At 39.5% G+C, this 20890-nt stretch overlaps 3 protein-coding genes across 3 annotated transcripts in view; all 3 read left to right on the top strand.

Annotated features, from left to right (window-relative positions):
* LOC139743103 (uncharacterized protein sll1178-like) overlaps positions 1 to 20890 on the top strand; it is a 55141-nt gene that overhangs the window by 212 nt on the left and 34039 nt on the right. The gene's annotated exons all lie outside the window — the stretch shown is intronic.
* LOC139743105 (heparan sulfate glucosamine 3-O-sulfotransferase 1-like) lies at positions 5233 to 6351 on the top strand. The gene has a single exon (XM_071653610.1). It carries the CDS (start codon positions 5233 to 5235, stop codon positions 6349 to 6351), a length of 1119 nt encoding a protein of 372 aa, XP_071509711.1.
* Positions 15625 to 20257, top strand: LOC139743097 (prostamide/prostaglandin F synthase-like). The gene is made up of 5 exons (XM_071653605.1): positions 15625 to 15850; positions 16501 to 16708; positions 17196 to 17311; positions 18772 to 18847; positions 20123 to 20257. Exons 1-5 carry the CDS (start codon positions 15794 to 15796, stop codon positions 20251 to 20253), a joined length of 588 nt encoding a protein of 195 aa, XP_071509706.1. The 5' UTR covers positions 15625 to 15793; the 3' UTR covers positions 20254 to 20257.

Here is a 20890-nt window from a genome sequence, read left to right as displayed (position 1 = left end):
AACGTACAATAATGAATAAGTTTATTTTCTGTAAGCCGTAGTGAAAATATTATAAAAAGTAGCAGAATGGCAGAATATTCCTTGAAATTCTGGAAATCGTATGAATGGTACTGATCGAGGTAATTGACCATTAATGATGATACAAAGAGCATGATCGTGACATGAAGTGGTGTTCCTCGTATATACACATCTTCGTGACTCCCTGGTGTGGTTGCGCTTCTAGGATGGTGTCACTATAGCTATGTGAACTCCGCTTAGTCTTGATTGGCACTTTTCTTTTCTTCTTTTTTTTTTTCGTCGCCTTTGCAAAAGATTTTGCCTCTGCTCACAAAGTTGGTTCCTGGGAAAACTCCACCGATGGCTTAACCGCGAATGACCGGATGTTTACGATCAGAGGGGGATTTTATCATTACTTGCACGATCGTCTGTCCATATTTGCTCAATTTCGGGATAGTGTGACGCCTGTATTACGCAACTATATACAAGTGTAGTCTACAGTTCCTACATTTTATTCGTTGGAAGGCAGTACCAATGCATCCATTTTACCAAGGAGTTTTATAGGGTCTATGCATTAGTCGACGCCGAGCAATAATATAGGGGCCACGCACAGTTTTTGGTACTGCAAAATACAGATTAATCATTCTTGTGTGTTTTATAGCTTCTGCATGTAGACGATGTCAATTAATACGAACCGTCTTGGGCCATAAATGAAATTTCTGCAATAAATATTGCCGGATGCCTGTATAGAAATATATACCACCTACTTAGCTCTCTAGATACTCCTCCTTGTTTGTTTGTTTGTTTGTTTGTTTGTTTGTTTGTTTGTTTGTTTGTTTGTTTTTGTTTCGTCATGCGTCGTCTGGACGTCTTTCGTCGTCCTTTGTGGGTTTATTCTCCATTATCAGCTGTTTAAAAGACGCATGACTGATTTTTACCAAACTTAGCAGGTAGCATCCTGAAGGTGACAGGATCTCAATTATTGTTCAGATGGACAAAAATCCCCGAGATTAAAAGTTCGTCAATATTATATAATATATATATATATATAATATATATATATATATATATATATATATATATATATATATATATATATATATAATATACATATATCTTCACAACCAGATATCACAAAGCTAAGCCTCGAAAGTGTTATTGATAATATAAAGGTGACTGCATAGATTCAAGTTTGTTCAATTCATGGCGGATCCAGCTCGGGCGTCCCCTCAGTGTCCAGTGACTAGTGGACCAATCGGGACCAATTTCACATTTTCATCTGCATGTTCAAATTTTCGCCAAACTCGGCTACTATCTCGATCGGGTGAGAGAATATGTATTTGGGCACCATATGGCCCAATTGGGAACCCCCGAATTTGAGAGTCTTTAGAAAATATATTCCCTGTAGAACTAGAAATGATAAGTATAAAAGTACGTTTGTGAGTGTAGTTTCAAGTATGCCACATGGTACAAGCCACTGTTAAATGTGGTACGATTCTTCTTTGGGTGATCCCCATCAGGCGCTTCGAATTCCCCAGTATTGCAAATCAGAGAGAATCTCTTTCTCTATAAAGAATCAGAAATCATAGTCAATACTATAAGTTTATACATTGGTTGTGTGTGTGTGTGTGTGTGTGTGTGTGTCGGTGTGTCGGTGTGTCGGTGTGTATTTTTTACTTGGCATATCCGGAGTTTGTCCTCATGGAGCCGGGACGAAATTGTGACCGGTTTGTACATATTGGTTTTGTTTAAAAAAAAATAATATTCAAATTTTCTATACAAACATGGCTATCGCCAATGTGATAAATATACAAAATTAATGAACGTTATCCCCCCCCCCCCACCACCACCACCACCACACACAAACACACCCGAGAATGTGTTGAAAGCAAAACAGGAGAGACAAAACTAATAACAATCTATCAAGGGAAAATTCGTACCACGGTTCAGGAGCGTTAAGTATACCGTACTCATGCTGGTGCTGGTGTGATCTCCAAAATATTCGGTAATCACTGCTCCAACATCAACGGTAAAATTGAAGTTAGCAATACCGATCATTCTTAGCTATTCCCAACTCTCGTGCTATCTTCGCATCGCCGGAAAATTGCGCAGGAAATGCACGACCCCCCCCCCCCCCCCCCCCAAAAAAAAAAAAAAAAATGCGCTTGGTTCAAGCCCCATACTATGAAAAAATGCAGTCAGGAAAACTTTATGTAACTATAGACAAGTGATGTGGAAGAAGAATTAATATGCCGCAATTTTACACCCGCACCTGCCTTTGGCCCACACTTCATCACGATCACCACATCTTCCATTCCATGCAATTAACCTTCAAACCGATCCTGACTGTTTGTCATTCGAGAACATGTCAAGTGCGATATTTGTCGGTGGAGTGAACGCTCGGTCACCCATGGATAGACGTCAAGGAAATAAGTTTCATGTCTCCCTCTTGGATATCTGCTTGTCACGCTATCAGGGCGAAACTGCTATGAGTGTTGCCATGACAATAACTCCGGTGTATTTAAATCAGTACCTTGCCTCCTAACTCAATAATTATTTATTATATGACGTCAAGGAGACATATTTGTGAAGCGTGCACACTCTCAACGTGTGAAAACAAACTCCTTGGTAAAACCATGGAGCTCTTGTAGCTCCATGGTCGGAATCATGATGATAGACCGCTCCTTTGTTTATTCATGTAGCTAAAGTTTGTAGCTCCACGGTGGAATCGAGTGGAGCAAAATTTGAGTTCTATTGAATTTACTTTCTTGAAGAGGGATTTTCAAAAATGATAGGTGGATTCGGCGAATGCAGAAAAGGGTAATTGAACACTCAGCGAAAGGTCATAGAATATCGGAAAATTAGCCTAAAATTCATTTTCTTTTCTTCAGTTGTTCTGCTACTATGGCATCAAAGATTATTGTACAATACATGTATTCCATTTTTAGAGAAGGAGGCACATGGAATAAACTGAAAAAGTAAATATTCGTAACTTTTCAACAGGTTGTCCGAATGTCTCTACCCCCCCCCCCCTCCTCTATTTTTTCTTTCTCCCTCTCTGGTTGTTCGCCCCCTTCTCCTTCCCCTCTATTCCTGAGGTGTAACTCACATGCTCTCTGCCACCGTGTCCCACATAAAATGTAGCTCCCAAGAAACATATACAGTTGACTCCCGTGATAACAAAAGAGTATACTATTATAACGATTTGTAGGTAATAATTTTTGGACCTAAAATTTGTACTTTGTTGAAACGATAGTTATGTTATAACCGGGTCCGTTATAACGGGGGTGCAATATCTAAAGTCCCTTTATAGTTCGCGTTGAGTACGAGATGATTTATGGCAAATATTTTGTGATCAAATTAAGATTTGTTGTATAATGTTGTCTTTCAAGTAATTATAAATGACAGAAGTGACATGAAATAACAGAGTGATTGTTGATAAAAAATTACTAAAAATGAGAATGAATCATTAACATGTAAATCGCTTCAGGCCCCGTACATCTGAACTGGTTTTGTTGTTGTTGTTGTTGTTGTTGTTGTTGTTGTTGTTGTTGTTGTTGTTGCTGTTGTTGTTGTTGTTGTTGTTTGTTTCTTTTGCATTCGTATGGTAGCTTTAATAGCAAACGAGTGTCGTCAATTAGCAGGCAACGACCTTCCGAATCACAAAAGTAACTCGAGATTCGTTGTTAGTTTCCGTATGTGCCTCGAACTGGGCTCTTATTCCCATCTTGCGTCGCATGACCTGATTTCGAAGCATTGCCCCCGCTCTTGAGCGTCGCAGATAAGTAGAGGACACATTAGATAACTATCAGGTACACTCCTCGAATTTAGAGAGGGCTACTTAAAAAATCATCTGGTCAGGCACTGCAGTTTAGTATGAAAGATGAGATGTCAATCTGAATCTTGACCTTTATGGACACTGTCCCAATTTGCCCCGTTGATCGTCAAATTAACAGGTCCTGTTTCCTATTCGGACGAAAAATTTATTTTCATGAGTGCTGTTGCAAAACCAAGTGAATTATTGATCTTGACTATGTTAAAAAAAATACCGCACCTTGGGCAATACTTGGTACCGTAACATAGCAACTTTGTATTATCGACACTGTGTTTCGAGTGTGCAAATTTCAAAGTGCAAATGCCAGACCCGAAATGTCAATACTGTTATCGCAAATAAGTTTAAACAATAATTAGGTCGTTTAACAATATTTGCCCAGACTTAAGACATACAAAAAATGATATACATGTAAGCTTACTTATTCATTTTCATCTTCCCCATCAGTCCTTTCCATCCCTTTCCCCGTTATGACTCTAATTTCTCTGCCCTTTGTATCATTATATCTAGTAGAAAGTTTACTATAGGCAAATGATAATCATATCGAGAGAAAATTAAATGTCTCTCTTTAGGTGATTAGCAGTCCAATCTATTTCCCTTATAGTCCCAGAAAGCCTGCAAAGGACGCCAAGTTTTTGTCAAGGGGTCTACATTTCTCATATCAGCAGTCCATATTACACTCTAATTACCAATAAATAATGCACTCCTCTGTGAGAGACAGTTGATGAGTGTTCACTGCCTGCCTGACGAACAAAGCCTGAGTTGACTCAAGGGTTGTTTTTATATTTTTGGCTCTTGAATCCCTCTATGAAGTCATTTCACTATATCATCACCTCGTCACCATACCAACTTGATACTTCGCTATTCCCTACATTATCTAATATTGGAGAAAGATTAGGGAAAACTTGTTAGATTTATTTAATCTGTACGTCTCCAAGAAATCTACAACAATATGCCAGTGAAAGAGAATCCCCCCCCCCCCCACAGACACGCACAAAGAATGCGTTGCCAATTAAACTCGAATCTTGCGATTACAAGTTAGGCATTTTTTATTTCGTTGAATTATGACACACTAAATACTAGATAATGTGTATGGAACATTGCCATGTAATATAGAGTTGCTGGAACTTGATTGGTTATTTGTGAAAGCACGAGACCAGCTCATCTCTCATACTTAATTCAAACCTTTCTTGGCTTTACATGTCCTCTCTCTTTCCACTTTCTTTAATTCCATCTTTTTATATGTCGTTTACCATTCTTTCTATCTGTTTATCTCTCTCTCTCTCTCTCTCTCTCTCCCTCTCTCTCTCTCTCTCTTCCTCCCATCCTATCAGTCGTCCATCATGAGAGCTCGAGGAAGATTGCTGGAATGTCGCCCTCTTGTGCTGTGTGTCATGACAACAATGCTTCTACTAGTCATACTGCTCGCCGGTCAAACTGCGGTGACGATATCTGCGAGCGGTTTTCTGCAAGGCCCCTGGCGATCACGAACAAGAGTTTATCCGGCGGCAAATGACGACAAGAACGTGAATGATCGAGAAGGATCATCATCGAACGAAGCTGGACATTTCGAGAATGTTTCAGAGCAAAATCTGACAAGGAGATCGCGTATCACTTATCCCCCAAACATCCAGTGTAATCAAACAGGTAGCTTCAATACTGGCACCGTCACCCTCGACTGCAGACGGCGTCTTCCTCGAGTCCTCTGCATCGGCGCCAAAAAGTGTGGTACGGGTGCGGTGAGGTTTTTCCTCAAGACTCATCCCGCCGTTGTCACGAGTACTCGAGGAGAGGTCCACTTCTGGGACAGGCATCAGGCCAAGGGGTTGGCTTGGTACCGCAGGATGATGTCCGTGTCTTCTCAGTACCAAGTTACCATGGAAACATCCCCGGCCTACTTCGTTGCAGACAGCGTGCCCTTGGATATCGCACGGGAACTTTCGGCGTCCACGAAGCTTCTACTCATTCTCAGAGACCCGGTCGCCCGCGCTGTCTCGGACTACACTCATGTCGTTACGAGGTATCCGCATTTACCTTATGAGGACTTGCATAAATTCCACATGGACAGGCCAGTTTATCCCCATAGAAACATCGATTACATCATCAACAAGACTTTCGAGGAGAGTGTTTTAAAGATTAACGGAGAGGTCAATACTGATAATGCTCTTGTTTTTACTGGCATTTACATATATCATTTAAGAGAATGGCTCAAGTTGTTTCCTCTCGAACAAATTTTCATTATCGACGGAGAAGAATTTGTTCGGAACCCACTTCCACAGCTCAAGGCGATTGAATCGTTTTTGGGTGTATCTAGTCATTTCAGCCAGAGTGACATTTACTTCGATGAGATAAAAGGTTTCTACTGTCTGGCCAGACCTGTGCGTCGCTGTCAGGCCGAGTCTAAGGGTAGAACGCACCCGAAGGTGACTAGCAGTGTGCTGCAAAAATTGCGCGAATTTTACAGACCATACAACATGCAACTCGAGGCGTTGCTGGGAAGAACGTTTTCATGGAATTCCTGAGACGACCTCTCTCTCTCTTAAATCAATGATTACAGTTATGTACCCTTCTACATTACAGTTGTGTACAACCTGTATTCTGTTCTTTCTGCGATGGATGACAGACTTGTAGTAACCTCATATTTAAGAAACCGAAGATAGACACGTGTTAGTCAACATTTTAACATTTCATATCAGTGCTCAATAATGTGCAATGTTATTATACCGAGCTTAGTGATGATTAATTACGATCACGTGGTTACAGCAGCTGATTTTTCCGCGATTTCAGTCATGTGTAAATAGAACTTTCATGAAATAATGGGAGCAGATTCACCACCACAAGCCACTCATGTACCCCAGGCTCAGAGGAAGCTTCCGTTTAATTAGGAGTAAACGTTGCCCTGCGAGAAATTCCTCGGAGACGGTTTATTTTTTGACATGCTATCCGAACCTCATGTGTATTCCCGTCCAAGTAACTGGTTAACCCCTTTCCAACTTCTGATTTAATAGAGTTTGGTCCGTGGGAAGTTAAAGACTGGGTCAAAATAACTTATTTGAAATGGTTAACGGTATTGCTATCAATGTGTGTGAAAGCTCCTTTTTTTTTTAAAGAATGGTATCAAATTTGTACAAATAAATTCGTATGTATTTGTTCTTCCCATGAGACGTGTTTCCTGCTTCAATGATTCCAGTTAGGTCAGTGTCAGTGACAGTGTTTCTTTAAGACGTGTAAATAAGTTGCATATTGACATGCTGTGACTTATCTGTTGACATGACAGAATAACGAAGTTGCGAATGCGAATAGGATTTAATCCTGGATGTTATGCACCTCACTGATACACACGTGTGTATGCGCACTGGTAATGACGTGTGTACATGAATGTGTGTGCATGTGTGTGTGTGTGTGTGTGTGTGTGTGTGAGTATGTGTATCTTTGTATTATGTGTATATTTCAAGCAGGGAAGTTGAGAGTCTTTCCACCTCAATATTTTAAGTATGGAGATGACATAAAACATCAATCACCTTCCAAAACTCATCGTCCACAACCACTGACTTACACCATTTCCAGCCTTACATAGTACGACCAAATTTCAACAAGAAGCACAGATTGCTCAACAGCACGAAGCACGAGGTATCGGATTTGTTTTATAGAAAACTTAGCTTTTAATTCATCGATTTGCATTTTCTTCCAACTTATAAAAGTTTGGCATAGGTATCATCATAATTATGTCTAGTTCCCCTGCCTCGGTTTTCCTTGTGCGTAGCACGAGTTCCCCCAGTTAGCTTATAATAAGTGAAAATCACCTTATTGTAAGAAGAAGGTGGGTGTGTTTTGGAAGCCTGGTAAACCGATATTGAGGCTGGCCTGAAACGTTACGTAGGAATTAGCATTGTATTTGCCAAATTTCTTGTTTCATTAGCTACTGTCAAGATTCAGATCAAGAATGCATATTGCTTTGGACAATTTCAAGAATGTTTTCCTTAAGCGATTCAAAAATATGTATCAGAAACCTCGGAAAGCAACTCTACTACTAGCTGGCAAACCCACAACCATCTCATTATTGTATTTTTGATCTTCGAGGTGTAATTGTAAGCAATGAAGGTAGAGATGATAGCGAGCGACATTAAAAACATGACAATGTCGGCAGTGTCTTCTTGATCAACAGCTTCTAATTTGGCTGCTCTCCGAGGGAAAGAAAGAGTCTCTGTGGATTGCATTTCACTGTCGTCTTCTTCCGTCGAGGTATTTGCTTCGATTCTCCTACAGTGAGAAGATTGTTCTTCCTGTAGCAGCACGTCAGGGTAGGATTTAGAAAATATGTGCTTACACGTCTCGTCTCGCGGGATATCTTCAACCTCCTGAATCTTCAGGGACCCCTTCGCAGATGGATATGGATTGCGATTCTCAAGATCGTTATTGGTGTTCTTGCTAGCGTATGGTGGAGATGGATTTTCGTCGATTATGTTTCTGAGGCTGCTTTCGCAAATGTTGATGTTGTCTAGAAGGTTTTTGATCAAGTTATCATCAGCATCACTGGGAGATGGGAATGGGTAGAAGCCATCGTCATATTCAGTGATCTTGGGAACTTGTACTTTGATGGGTTCCTGAAGTAAGCAGGGCATTGGTGAGACAACTACACTGTTGACGATGACATCTGCACTGTCATATTCGGACGGCGTTACTTCACTTTCAGGTTCATCTTGGGGAAGTGTTTGATCATGTTCCCATGCCCCTGTTTCTTCAGCACTCTTGGCTACCTCTGGTGAAGAACCACCGGGAACCTGATCTTCTAAGACTAAATCAGAAGAGCTTTCTGTTACAGAAGAAGAGGAACTGCAGCAAATGCCGCCTTCACTGTACTGATCTATCATGTAGTTGTCGGAGGTCAATGTGACACCAATTCCATCATTTAGCGAAGTGCTTAAGGAAGACAAGACACCGTCAAAGATCACGCCATTCTGGAATGGAGTGTGTTCAGTCATTCTTCTTCCACCTGCATCAAACATACTTGGCATTTCATACGGAGGCTGAAGATCATATGAGACGGCCTGATCGCCCCCAAATTCGTCTTCGTTATTTAACTGAGCAGTAGGGCCTGTAATGACATCATCTCCATTTCCGTCAATATTCGAAGAGTTGATGGCTCCCTCGCCAAACTCAAAAGTGAATTCAGTTCTATCTCGGGTGTCGTCATAGTCGTTGTTTTCTTTCGTAGAATCCCCTTCTTCGTTAACTGAAGTATGCTCGGGTATATCCATATCGTTTGTAGCCAGCTGTTGGTCGATAGCAATAACTTTCGCGTCAGCAAGTTCGAATGAGTTGCGTTTTGTCATGTCGTTCTCTTGCTCATTCCGCTCCCAAATATCAATTCCGACAATCTTCACTATCCGCCATCTTCCTGTGTCATCCCGCGAGTTTGGACTGACTTCCTCGTATTCTTCGTCGCTGCTATCGCTGCTATCGTTTTCTGAAACACGTTCATCCAGATATTGGTCTGGGTAGACATCAGGCAAAGATGCATATTGGTATCGGTCATCTTCCGTTGATTCTGTTGATGATGATATTACCAAGACCGGTTCATCAGACGTCGTTGCAGGTTGCATCTCCGAAGTGGATACGGACAATAGATCAGCAGAGGATCTCTTCTCGCTCACGGCGTCTACGGTATCATTTTCTTTCGATATGCCGCCGAGACTGTCACTGTATTCTGATTGGTCAAACTGCTGTCCATCATAAGGGATACTTCTTACAGACCGATTGTCAAGGCACTCCTCTGTTTCGGTCTGTGTTCCTGTCGAGGAGATGACAGAAGCTGGCGATTGGTCGCCGTGTGCGGCGACAGGGACCCGAACCTGCCCTGTCTCCACCGAGCAGATTTCAGTCAAGTCAGAGAGAAATGTTTTTACTTCGTCCACCAAATTATTACCTGTTGTTCTGCTGGGGGTGGTGGTGTCGCGGATGCCGTTTTCGCTGGCGATAGATGCTGAAGCATGTTCAGTTTCTTGTAGTACGCGAAAATCATCAGCAGAATTATCGGTGTAAATGACACTTCCGCAGTGCTCTGCTTCGTAATTCGATGATAATTCTTCCTCTGAACATGAAGACGTTAGATTTGTGATATAAGTATCAGAAACGTCGCTGTCCACGTAAGTTTCTGTGTGAAACCCAGTCGGAAAGTTCTCAGTGACATCAGGTGAAAATGTAGATTCGTGCGGGTCATCTTCATTTTGTTCTGTGGATGTCGATGATGTTGCAATGAGTGGTTTCTCAAGAGCCATCGCGGGTTCCTCCTCCCGAGCTGCTGCAGATAATCTTTCCTCCTTCACAGCATCTAAGCTTTCGTTTTCTTCCAAAATACATTCGAGATGGTCACTAATCTCTGAATGATCCAACGTCTGTCCATCACCAGGCACGTTTTGTGCAGGCCGGCAGACAGAGCTCTCCTCTATTTCGGTCTGTGTTCCTGTCGAGGAGATGGCAGATGCTGGCGGTTGGTCGCCATGCGCAGCAACAGGGATCCGGACGCGCCCTTTCTCCCGGGTGCAGACTTCAATCAATTCTGAGATCAATGTCTTCACTTCGTCCACCAAGCGAATGCCCGTTACGCTGTTTCGGGTGATGGTGTCACTAGTTCTATTTCTGCTGTTGGTAAACTCTAAGTCTGAACGTCCGACATAACTTTGACCTGTTTCATTTTCTATTTCTGGTGACCCACAAGTGGCATTTGCAAAAGCTTCCACAACAGTTTCTTCACTGCAGCTATCACTTTCTCTCTGCCCAATGAATGCCAAGTCGGTCTCTGAGCAAAATGATATGTCATCTGTAGTTCGGGTTTCCATGTCTTCCGATTCACTTTCCCTACTAGGCGACACTTTGTATCTTCCCGCCTCATTAGTGTCAAGATCTACATAAACGGAAGAAGAATACAATTCATCGTTGTCAGAGGGGGAGGACTCATCTCTTGCTATCAAATCGACTCTTGCCTCTGAAGTCATGCATTCGTATGCAGATGTTAGCCACGAATCGTCATTGTATTCGTCGCAGGCCAGTTGATAGAAATCGGAACTCTTGACTATGTCGGCAGCAATTTCATCCCGTAGACTGGATGCTTCTTGTGTCCCCTCTCCGTTTCCCTCATTTATGATCCCTGGCAAAGATATTGAGCCATCGCTTCGAGTCCTCGCTGACATCCGCGGGAGAGCCAGTTCTTCGGCGTGATCTTCGGCTGCAAAACTACGCCTCAAGTGTGGTTCTTCGGGATATTTCGTTAACTCTCGGAGGTATGCGGCGAAATAAGGGGCTTCTCTACCGTCTGTTGCTTCTTGCTGAAAGATAAATGCACACACTATATATTATTGATCATGTAGGGGTTATACCAGTACGAGAAAAGGACGTCAGAATCGCAATTTTGATCACAAGATGGCGTATTGATATTCGCCGCAAAGAGAAGATTTAGCCACTCAATCTTAGTGTTGTGTGCATAATCAGAGCCATCGTTGTATCTCCCGCGTTACAGTGGCATATCTACACACCCATGTAGTGTACACACTTGAGTACCAGGCTGTACTTGTGCGAACAGGGCTTTTTGCTAGCTCTCATTTCACTATTTATTTTTTCAATTAAAATTATTCAGGCTGAAATCTGAACTATAACACACAAAAAGCAAGGACAAGACTCTCACTAATTGATAATTATTGTTGCCATGAATGGAAGCTGCCTCGAAACTTCACTGTGCGCAGTTAACTCGTCGAGTAATCAGGAACAAATCTCATATGCATCTACAACCTTGTTGACATTATATTCAGGAAAAGAGTAATTTCATTACCAATTTTCTAATCGACATTTTAAATGGAATTCGAAAAATGCAAAACAATGTTCGTGAATACACCTAAAAAATTTTACTGGAATATAAACCGATCCTTACCAAAGGTGGGTAAGCGTTGTCAGAGTCCGGCACCCGAGACCTTGTGAGATAATGCATGTACGATATTTTGGGTATAAGAAATACTTGTGTATGTATGTATACTCTATATATGTATGTATATAAAACATATGTATATATATATATATATATATATATATATATACACAAAACATATGGCAAATACAAGAAGAATATAAATGCAAAAACAAATATCAATTTTATTAATTTCAGCTATTTATTAAGGCTGCTGGATTAAAATGTGTATAGTAATTCTAAAAACAATAATTCAAAAACATTTCTCGTTATGTTTCACTGCAAAGATTTTTTTCTATTTCATGATAGCCCTACCGAAAAAAGAAAAAAGAAAAACACAGTCGTTTATCTCTTTTTACATTCATACTATTCATACCTTATGTGTATATATATAAATAAATAAATAAATAAATATATATATATATATATATTGTGTATACATATATATAGATATGATAAACTACGGATGTAGTGATAGATACTTTCTTACAAAGTTGAAAGACATAATACACAGACACAGAGATCACATGGACATTTTTGAAAATTAAAGATGCAAATTTGAAAGAGAAGCAGCACCTTTAACTTTTTAAAATGTGTTGTCATTTAAAGTATTTCATGTAAATATTAAGACTACAAGCCTATTAACATCAGCAACAAAAATAGGTTAGGTACCAAAATTGAAATACAAAGACAAGTGTTTCCATTCCTAATGAATACAATGAACTCTACAAATCGCAATTACTAGTGAACGATTAAAACCAAAACACAGAAGTGTGTTTTCCGCGCTTGATGGCGAAACAGTTATTGATTACTTTTGTGTGTAAGTGCTCTTCTGTCCTTGCCATTATCTTTAATTTCCATGAACTGATGTTGACATAGCTATGTTTGTTTCCTTTCAACTGGACTCCGATGATACTGTGGGGGAGCATACGTCCCCATAGCAACCATCAATTAAGATTTACAGTGCCAGTTTCCTTTGCCCGAGTAATGAATGAAAATATTGCAGGTTTTAAGAACTCGCCGGAGTTGCGAAGCAGGATGACATTACCAATTTTGTTTCTTGCTCGTTATATTTGCTGCGCGGTCAATCACACAGGTTTTTTTGTTTTTTGTTTTTTTTTTAACAGTAAGTAACTTATGGCTTGTTCGTTTGTTGACTTTGATAATTACATCGATGAAGCTTTGTGTACTTACATGATTTGGTGAATGTCGGCAGTCACACTTTCGCAGCAAGGGATTTCATCGTGTGAGAGTGACGAAGATTCGCCCGTGGTACGGGATTGCAAGCACACGGCGGTGCGCTCTCTGTAAACGCTGAAATTCGTGACAATTAAGTCAGTTAGTCTTTTACTTCTCTTTTGACATAGGAACTGACGAGCACACGACCAAAACAAACATTGGTAATAATGTTAATGAATAATGAACTAACAATTGATGATAAAACAAACAGATTTGATGCGGTCTTGGATGTGTTAGTCATTTACAACTGACACATTTAGAATGGTATCCTATAATGATATTGTTTCAAGAGATATATTTTACAGAAAATTAGAGAAGGAAGAAAACAAAAGAGAGAAAGAAAGAGAGAATATACAACAGAGGAGGATTTTCAAAGTATGTAGCTACGAAGAAGGATAGATCTGAGAGACTGGGTGATATATTTGGAGAATTATTCTATATTAGTGAAAAGAAGCAGAAGACTTGATTGTCTCGAGACAACAGATGATATACAAGGGACTCCAAAGTCGAATGACTCTAATGGAGTCACCCAACTGATGGCAATGATTACTTAAACGTTCAAAATGATTCTCCAGGATTGCCAAATCAGATGCCATTGACTTGCAGGTAATCAAGCTGTCGATGGTAACAGCGTTTACATACTCTCCCTGTCAGTGTTTTCAAGCATGTTGCATATATTTCCTTCATTAATTTCTACATGCCCCCAACTAACGACATCTGTAACTACCGAGTATAGCAACCCAATCGAAATAAGGCTTAAAATCATATCCCTTTTAAATACCTATACCAAAAGAAAGACATCAAAGTGCAAACATACAGGATACATGGATCAGCACTTGTCTCGATCAGTTGGAGAGATAAGAATGCGGAATAAACGTACACAAGAGATGATGAAACAGACCACTTTAGCAGTTATCAGCTGGTAACATTACAGCTCTGTGTTATGAAGTATGCTCCTTGTGATCAACGTACGTTTCATGTCTATCCAGGTTAAAAATACACTCTGGCATGTTGTCGTCTTGACTGCTCGAACTGGGGTTCGTCGTCTTTTGGTTGCCTGTATGGTTAGAGACAAATTGCAGAGGCAGAATGGCGCAAATCACCATCGACAATTTCTTCTATTCTCCACCATCTTATGCAACAGCCAATGCTTAGTACATTGTAAGTGCGTGAATAATCGAGGGTTACAAAAAGATGGCGATTTTGTAAAAACGATCTAAGCTAGTCAGTCTTTTTGTTCTTATGGTGTATCATCATCATTTCAACTACGAATGGCTTTCATTGTCTTGGACTTGCTCCAAGCGCTTTGAATAGGAACTTTAACCATTTGTATAGAGGGGGAATGAATAAATGAACAGCATAAGTTACAATCACATTAGAGTCAAATTTGTGCACGTAAATAACAACTAAAACATAGCAGTCTAAACAAAAAAAAAAGGTCTTATGATTTACAGGTAGAGGGCCTAGTTCAAACAATTGAGAAAATGTAAACATGCATATATGGACAAGGAGAACACTAATTGTTTGATAAAGATTTGAGAAAAGTACGAGTAGTTCCGTGCTAGCCATTTGGTTTGGACATGTTTGCAGATAGTTTCTCAGCATTATTGCGTAATTCACTTACCAACGCAAGAACATAGTTTGGTGATATTATGGCGGAAATGTGCTGTGGTCGAATTTGTTCTACTTTTCCTTTCCTCTGACGTGAACCTCGATTTGCCTCCGCCACGATGTTTTTTGCATCTCTTTTTCTTCATTTTGCTATATCTACGTGGTCTTCTAACACTGAAAATACCATAATGTCATTGCAAAAGGCTATTCACGCTAACTGTGTAGTTTACTCTTAGCTAAATACTTTTGTTGTTGTCTGCTGACGGCAGGCGTGGTGGTTGCCATAGACCGGCTGTTACGTAGACTGACAGGCGTCGCGTAGTGAGACTTGAGTGAGACCCAACTGCGCGCTCATCAAAATGACCTATTATTACGTAAATAATAGACGCGCTAATGGTAATAACGTTGTAAGCAATTCGATAAGCAGCCAGATCCGCAGCCGAGTTTGGCGTCCGATGATTTCTCCCCAGTCAATTATACCATACATCCCTTCGGTCCCATGATTTGACCGTCATCTGCTATCTTCTCTCTAGTTTCTAATCTGATCTCCAGAGTTCATCATGCCCCAGTTGTTTTAGTTTCGTCGAGAAGGATACAACAAAAGCTTGAATTGATGAATAAAAGTGACCACACATCACATAATGAGTAAAATGTCGTAGTTTACTGCCGAAATAAATATACATTCATCACCCACAAATTTTGATTTATCTTGATATTGCGGTAAGATGCACATTCATTAACTACGTTTAAGTCTTTGATTATATAATACTTTGTATGTTAGAACATGGCAGCATTTTTTTAATACCTCACCGCATAATATTACTGGATACATTGTATACTGTCAACCATAAAATGCGTGCGCAAGTTCGGTGACAATGCAATCCGTACTAAGAATATGTTGAACACGAAATCCCGCCTACTTTTCGTGGATTTCGTAACGCTAATTTCACGACGGAGTTAAAAGCTGTCGCCTCGCTTTCATGTGAATTAACAACTTGTGGGAAAATGCTTTTAGTATAAGAGCTGTTCGGCACAGAGAGCTCCATACTGCATGAAGGCCGCCTTAGACCGCGGATTATTGAGTAGGTATCGTGGCGAATATTTCAGACCTTTTAGTGCAAAGGGAACCGTAGATCATCGGCGAAGGCAAATCAGTGATGGAGACATCCAGCAAAATAGCAAACAATCTCATCAAAAACGTGCGTATCGACGAGGTGAGTAGCCCATGCTTCTATTGAATTGTCGCCATTTAGCCTCTTTTCGTTCATTACCGAAGTTCTAGGCCGATTTAATGTTTACTTATTTTGTTGTCGAAAAAAATTGAATGATACAGGAGCAAAATTATCGTTAATGCTACTCATGACATGATGTTTATTTTTCGTCGTTAAAGTTGATATCAAATAATACTCAAGTACTCACATCGCAGCAAATAGGCCTATTAAAATCGCGTGATTGCACTGACAGTAGTGACTACCTTACAAAATGTAATTACGACATCAGAATGATATAACGATTGCACTACTTCATCCAACACTAAATTTGGGTTTATCATGATGATAATGATAACAGTAAGATTACAAAAAACCCGATTATAGATTGTTCTGAAAGCTTCACAATTGCTAGTTAAACTTTTAACGCAATTCTTTCCAGCCAAATAACATTTTTCTTTCGTGATGGGCATACGTTCTGAGAACTTTAAATTTGTTACACTTTTCGACACTACATTGTGGCGATTCGTACAATTCTCTCCCTCCCTCTAGGTGCTGCTGTTATTGTGTTTTGTGTTAGAGAGTGATATTCCATTGTTTTACATGCTAGAGTGTCTATCATGTTCACAATGTCCATTTTATCTTTGAATGCTCAGACGGTGAAGTTGTCGACGTTATGGGAAGGAGGAACATCTTGTGTCATTCACTTCATGCGTCGGTTTGGCTGCCCGGTGTGTCGGATGGGCGCCCGAGACCTGAGCAGTTTGAAGCCGCTCCTCGACTCGGCCAATGTCCGCCTGGTCGGGATCGGGCACGAAGAACTCGGTGCCCAGGAGTTCCTCAACACAGGCTACTGGAAAGGGGGTGAGTGACGACGTCGACGGTTTGGTCATCGGCGCAGGCAGTAATATCAAGGACTAGATGCATGATATATGGAGGGGGGGGGGGTATTTGAAGAGATTGTTTGAGTAACAACTTGAAGCCATTGTGTTTCACGCTAATGTGTTCCCCGCAGTGATGCTATTATGCGATCACTGGGTCGACACCGTTCGGCGTTGATCCCAGAACGACTTCTAGATTCTAGATATATTGAATTTACATTACATCGCAATCTGTGTACTCATTATGATCGTCATAGCTTATCCCAATATTGCTATTTATAAAATGATATTGACATCATCATTTGATGTAATATCCAATGTTGACATCAGTTATTGAATGCTCTGTCGGTGTTATCATTGCTACTAAAGGCCTGGTGGAGGTCAATCGCTGGGTAGCGATGATGGTGACGATAATTTACTTGATATTACCCGTCTTCTTGTTCTGCGTTTTTTCCCCCGTTATCATACAGAACTCTATACTGACATGCACAAGAAGACTTACAGCGACCTGAAGTTCAAGCGCTACAATGTGCTGAACATCATGCGCGCTCTTATTCTTCCGGAGACGGTAGACGCCATTTCTAAGGTATTCTGATTTAAAATAGAAATCCATTCGAATAAAGTTTATTAATTAAAAAAAGAGTAAAGTCTTTCGGGTTCAACAATAAAAATTTGACTAAAATCGGATGAAAAATAAGGAAGTTATGACATTTTGAAGTTTGGGAATTTCTGCAAAACAGTTCATGTACAGTGGATATGAATATGCAAATGAGTAGGCTAACATGTCATAACCTCACAATTTTCCATCAATCGCGTATAATAAAAAAGAAAATGACTAAAATTCAATGTTTCTCTCATTGAAGTCTGAGACATGATGTTATTCCTAGTTGAATAGCTTTAGAACAGTGATCAGTTAGATATACCAGGATTTAAGCCTCGGGCATAATTATTGCGCTTGAATGAAAAACTGGAAATTTCAAAATTTTATGTACAAACTATACATGGCAAGTTGTCAGAGGATTATGCTCATTTTGCCATATGATTCATATCTCCTTTATTCATCACCCAATTCGATCAACATTTTATCGTCAAACTCGTAATATTTTACTTTTTCTTACCAGACTAACTTATATTTGGACTTGATTTCCCCTTTCATCATGTATCGCAAGATTTCGGGGGGGGGGGGGTAATTCTACCTGGATCAAATCGAAGAATGTATAAAGGTTTGAATTACTGTTTTAGTCATACACCTCCATAAAGTTATAGCAGCTACATCAAATTACAATGACGCAGATAACGCACACATTCCTACCTAATTACTTGCTTTAACAAAAGAGTAATTAACATATTTTGTATGTTTGTGTATAGAAGTCTATATGCCTTACCTGTGCTTGTTACATTATACAAGGAGTGTGGATACGGTGTATGATAACCAGTACCATACAGTATACTTCGTATCTTTTATTTGACTTTTAAGGTATGATAAAGTTGCCAGTATAGCCTGCATAATAATATGCGCTTAGAAACATCAGTATCAAGCGCTATATAAATGTTATTCATTATCATTATCATTCTATGACATGCAGGTATTGTTGGTACATTTTCAATTGTCATTACTAAAACAGGCACTGTCAGCAACGAAGAAAAAGAAATATCCTCTAAGTTTTCAGCTTGGTAAATGTACAGACTCTAATGTCTCGCAGGTGAAAGCTATAGGCTCTTACAAGACTGTGTCCTCGCCTTAATTTATGTATTACGTAAAACATTTTTCTTTGCACAGCTAATTGTTGTTTGCTTGCAACATTGTGGACACCTCGAATGGCTGCTATTGTATTTGATTACTATACACTCGCGTCATACACAGGCGTAGACACACTGATTCACACAACGAAGGATTTAGTACTATAGAAGCCTCTCAGCCGAGTCCAAATTTCTCATATTATATAATTATGATTTTTTTTTTTGTTTCGTCTTTAATTGAGAAAATGTGGGCTTTATTCATCAAACGTCAGCGTGTTTGTTTGTTTGTTTGATCTACACTCACAGGCGCATAAAGAAGGTATCGTTGGAAACTTGTCCGGAGATTCTCTTCAGATCGGTGGAACGCTCATAGTCGACAAAGGTGTGATGATTTGAATTCTTAATGAATAAGCCTTATATTATACAGAATTTCTGTTATTCTTTATTTCTTGGAGAATATTTACTTGAACGGGATACTTTTCTTGATTTCTTTCTTTGAAATATAGAGTTAAAGTATTTGTATTTCAAAGATCATTTACATTTGCTCATAGCACACACAGACACACCCTTGTTAATACTGTGAAACATCACCAACAGAGTGATTAAACATTACTAATCTCATTAAGTTGTAATCATTCCGTACACGTGAACACAATCAATATTTTGATCAGAGCAAAGTTTCACAGTCTTACAAAATCATCTTTCCCTGGGTTGTACCGGAGGATGGGCAGCATCGCCAATCACTGAATAACACTCGTTCAAAGTACCCCTCTTATACTCCCAATCCAGTCTGCCGAAAGGGTGCGTTTTAAGTTTTGATATATTTTTTTTTTTGTGAAAACTAGAATAATAGTATTATGATAACACTGATAAAATATAAAAAATTGAAAAAAAACACGATAGTAATAGTAAAGATAATGATAATATGAAAAAAAAAACAGACAAGAAGAAAAGAAAAGAAGGAAGAAGAAGAAGAAGAAGAAGCATTTGCGTTTGTGTACGTTTTTACTCATGTATATGTGTGTGTATGTGTGTGTTCACCTTTGTGTCTTTCTATGTTTGACTCTGTGTTCAGAGTAGAAAAAATTTACAGTAATAATACATTCAATCCGGAGTTCAGGCAACTCAAACTTACTCTGAATAACACATAATACGATAAACAAACACATCCTCTTTTCCTTCTTCACCTATTTTTTTTTCTTCTATTCTTCTTCGATGTCTTCCCTTTCCTTCTCAATCTTTTCCTTTAGCATCTTCATTTCTCTCTTCTCCTCTTCTGTGTAAATTAAAATAACATTATGAGGTTATTGATGATGTAATCATCACTATCAATATTGTTAAGGAAAAGCAATTAAAGGCCGACTTGCTCCTACACATACGGTTTCGGCATTACCGGGGAGGGAGGGGTTTTGGGCAAATAAGCCTCTTTCCCGCAAGTATGTCACTGGAAAGACCGGGCTGAATATGGTAAATTTTTATAAGTGATGACTGTTAATTTACAAGGAACTGATATATAACACTTTGTTCGAACTATCTGCACTGATATATTACCTATATACTACTAATAATGTATATTTGTTACAATGCATTATGCCCAATTACATTTTGGGAGTATTTGTTTGTCTTTGTATGCTTTTTTTTTCCTTGCCCATGTCAGATGGAAAAATTTTGCTGAATTTCAAGCAGGAGAGCCCTTCTCACCACGTCCCTCTCGATCAAATTCTTCACGTACTCGGCATCAAACGAAATCAGCGAAGTCTGAGCGTCGACACGGCAAGTAGCAACTAAGGAAATCGGGGAGCACGGATCGAGTTGACGAGAAACAATAGAATAGATAAGAGTATAGAAAAATAATCGTGATAAAAACTTGTATGATTCAATATGCATCCCTTTCAAATTAATTCTAAACGCCGCTCTAGCGAATGAGACAATTTGTGTATTGATAAATCAAATCAATTGTGTGAAGTGAAATAAATCGAGCAGAATGTAATAAGATATTGCATCTTGGTAATTCCTTCAAATACGCAGAATGAAAATACATGTAGAATCCACCACTTTCCAGCCATGATGCTGCAAGCGGTTCGTCTAATGAAAGGGACCCCAGTTTAGCATTTTTTTAAAACTCATCTTGAAATTTCTTTGAATACCTAATTGCCTCTCATTGATTCAAGAAGGACATTTAAAACGTTTGAAAAATTATTATGAACTCCGTGTTTTCACAAAAATCTTCTACAGTCATGCATCCATCCTTAATTTTCTTGCTTGATTAATTTGAATTAGCCACTTCCGCCAGGTTTCAAGTGTTAGATTGTCTGGATTCATTTAAGAGACCCTTATACTACTGTAAATTTAAGTATAAAGTAACAATCCCACGCATAGAGACTATATATATCAGGGTAAAACACTGTGTAGACGCTCTTTCAAA

Source organism: Diadema antillarum, unplaced genomic scaffold (genome assembly GCF_040938485.1).
Source record: "Diadema antillarum isolate AM-2024a unplaced genomic scaffold, OU_Dant_1.0 seq00001048_RagTag, whole genome shotgun sequence".
Taxonomy (NCBI): domain Eukaryota; kingdom Metazoa; phylum Echinodermata; class Echinoidea; order Diadematoida; family Diadematidae; genus Diadema; species Diadema antillarum.
Note: the sequence above shows the minus strand (reverse complement) of the source record. Positions and strands in the feature narration are given on the sequence as shown.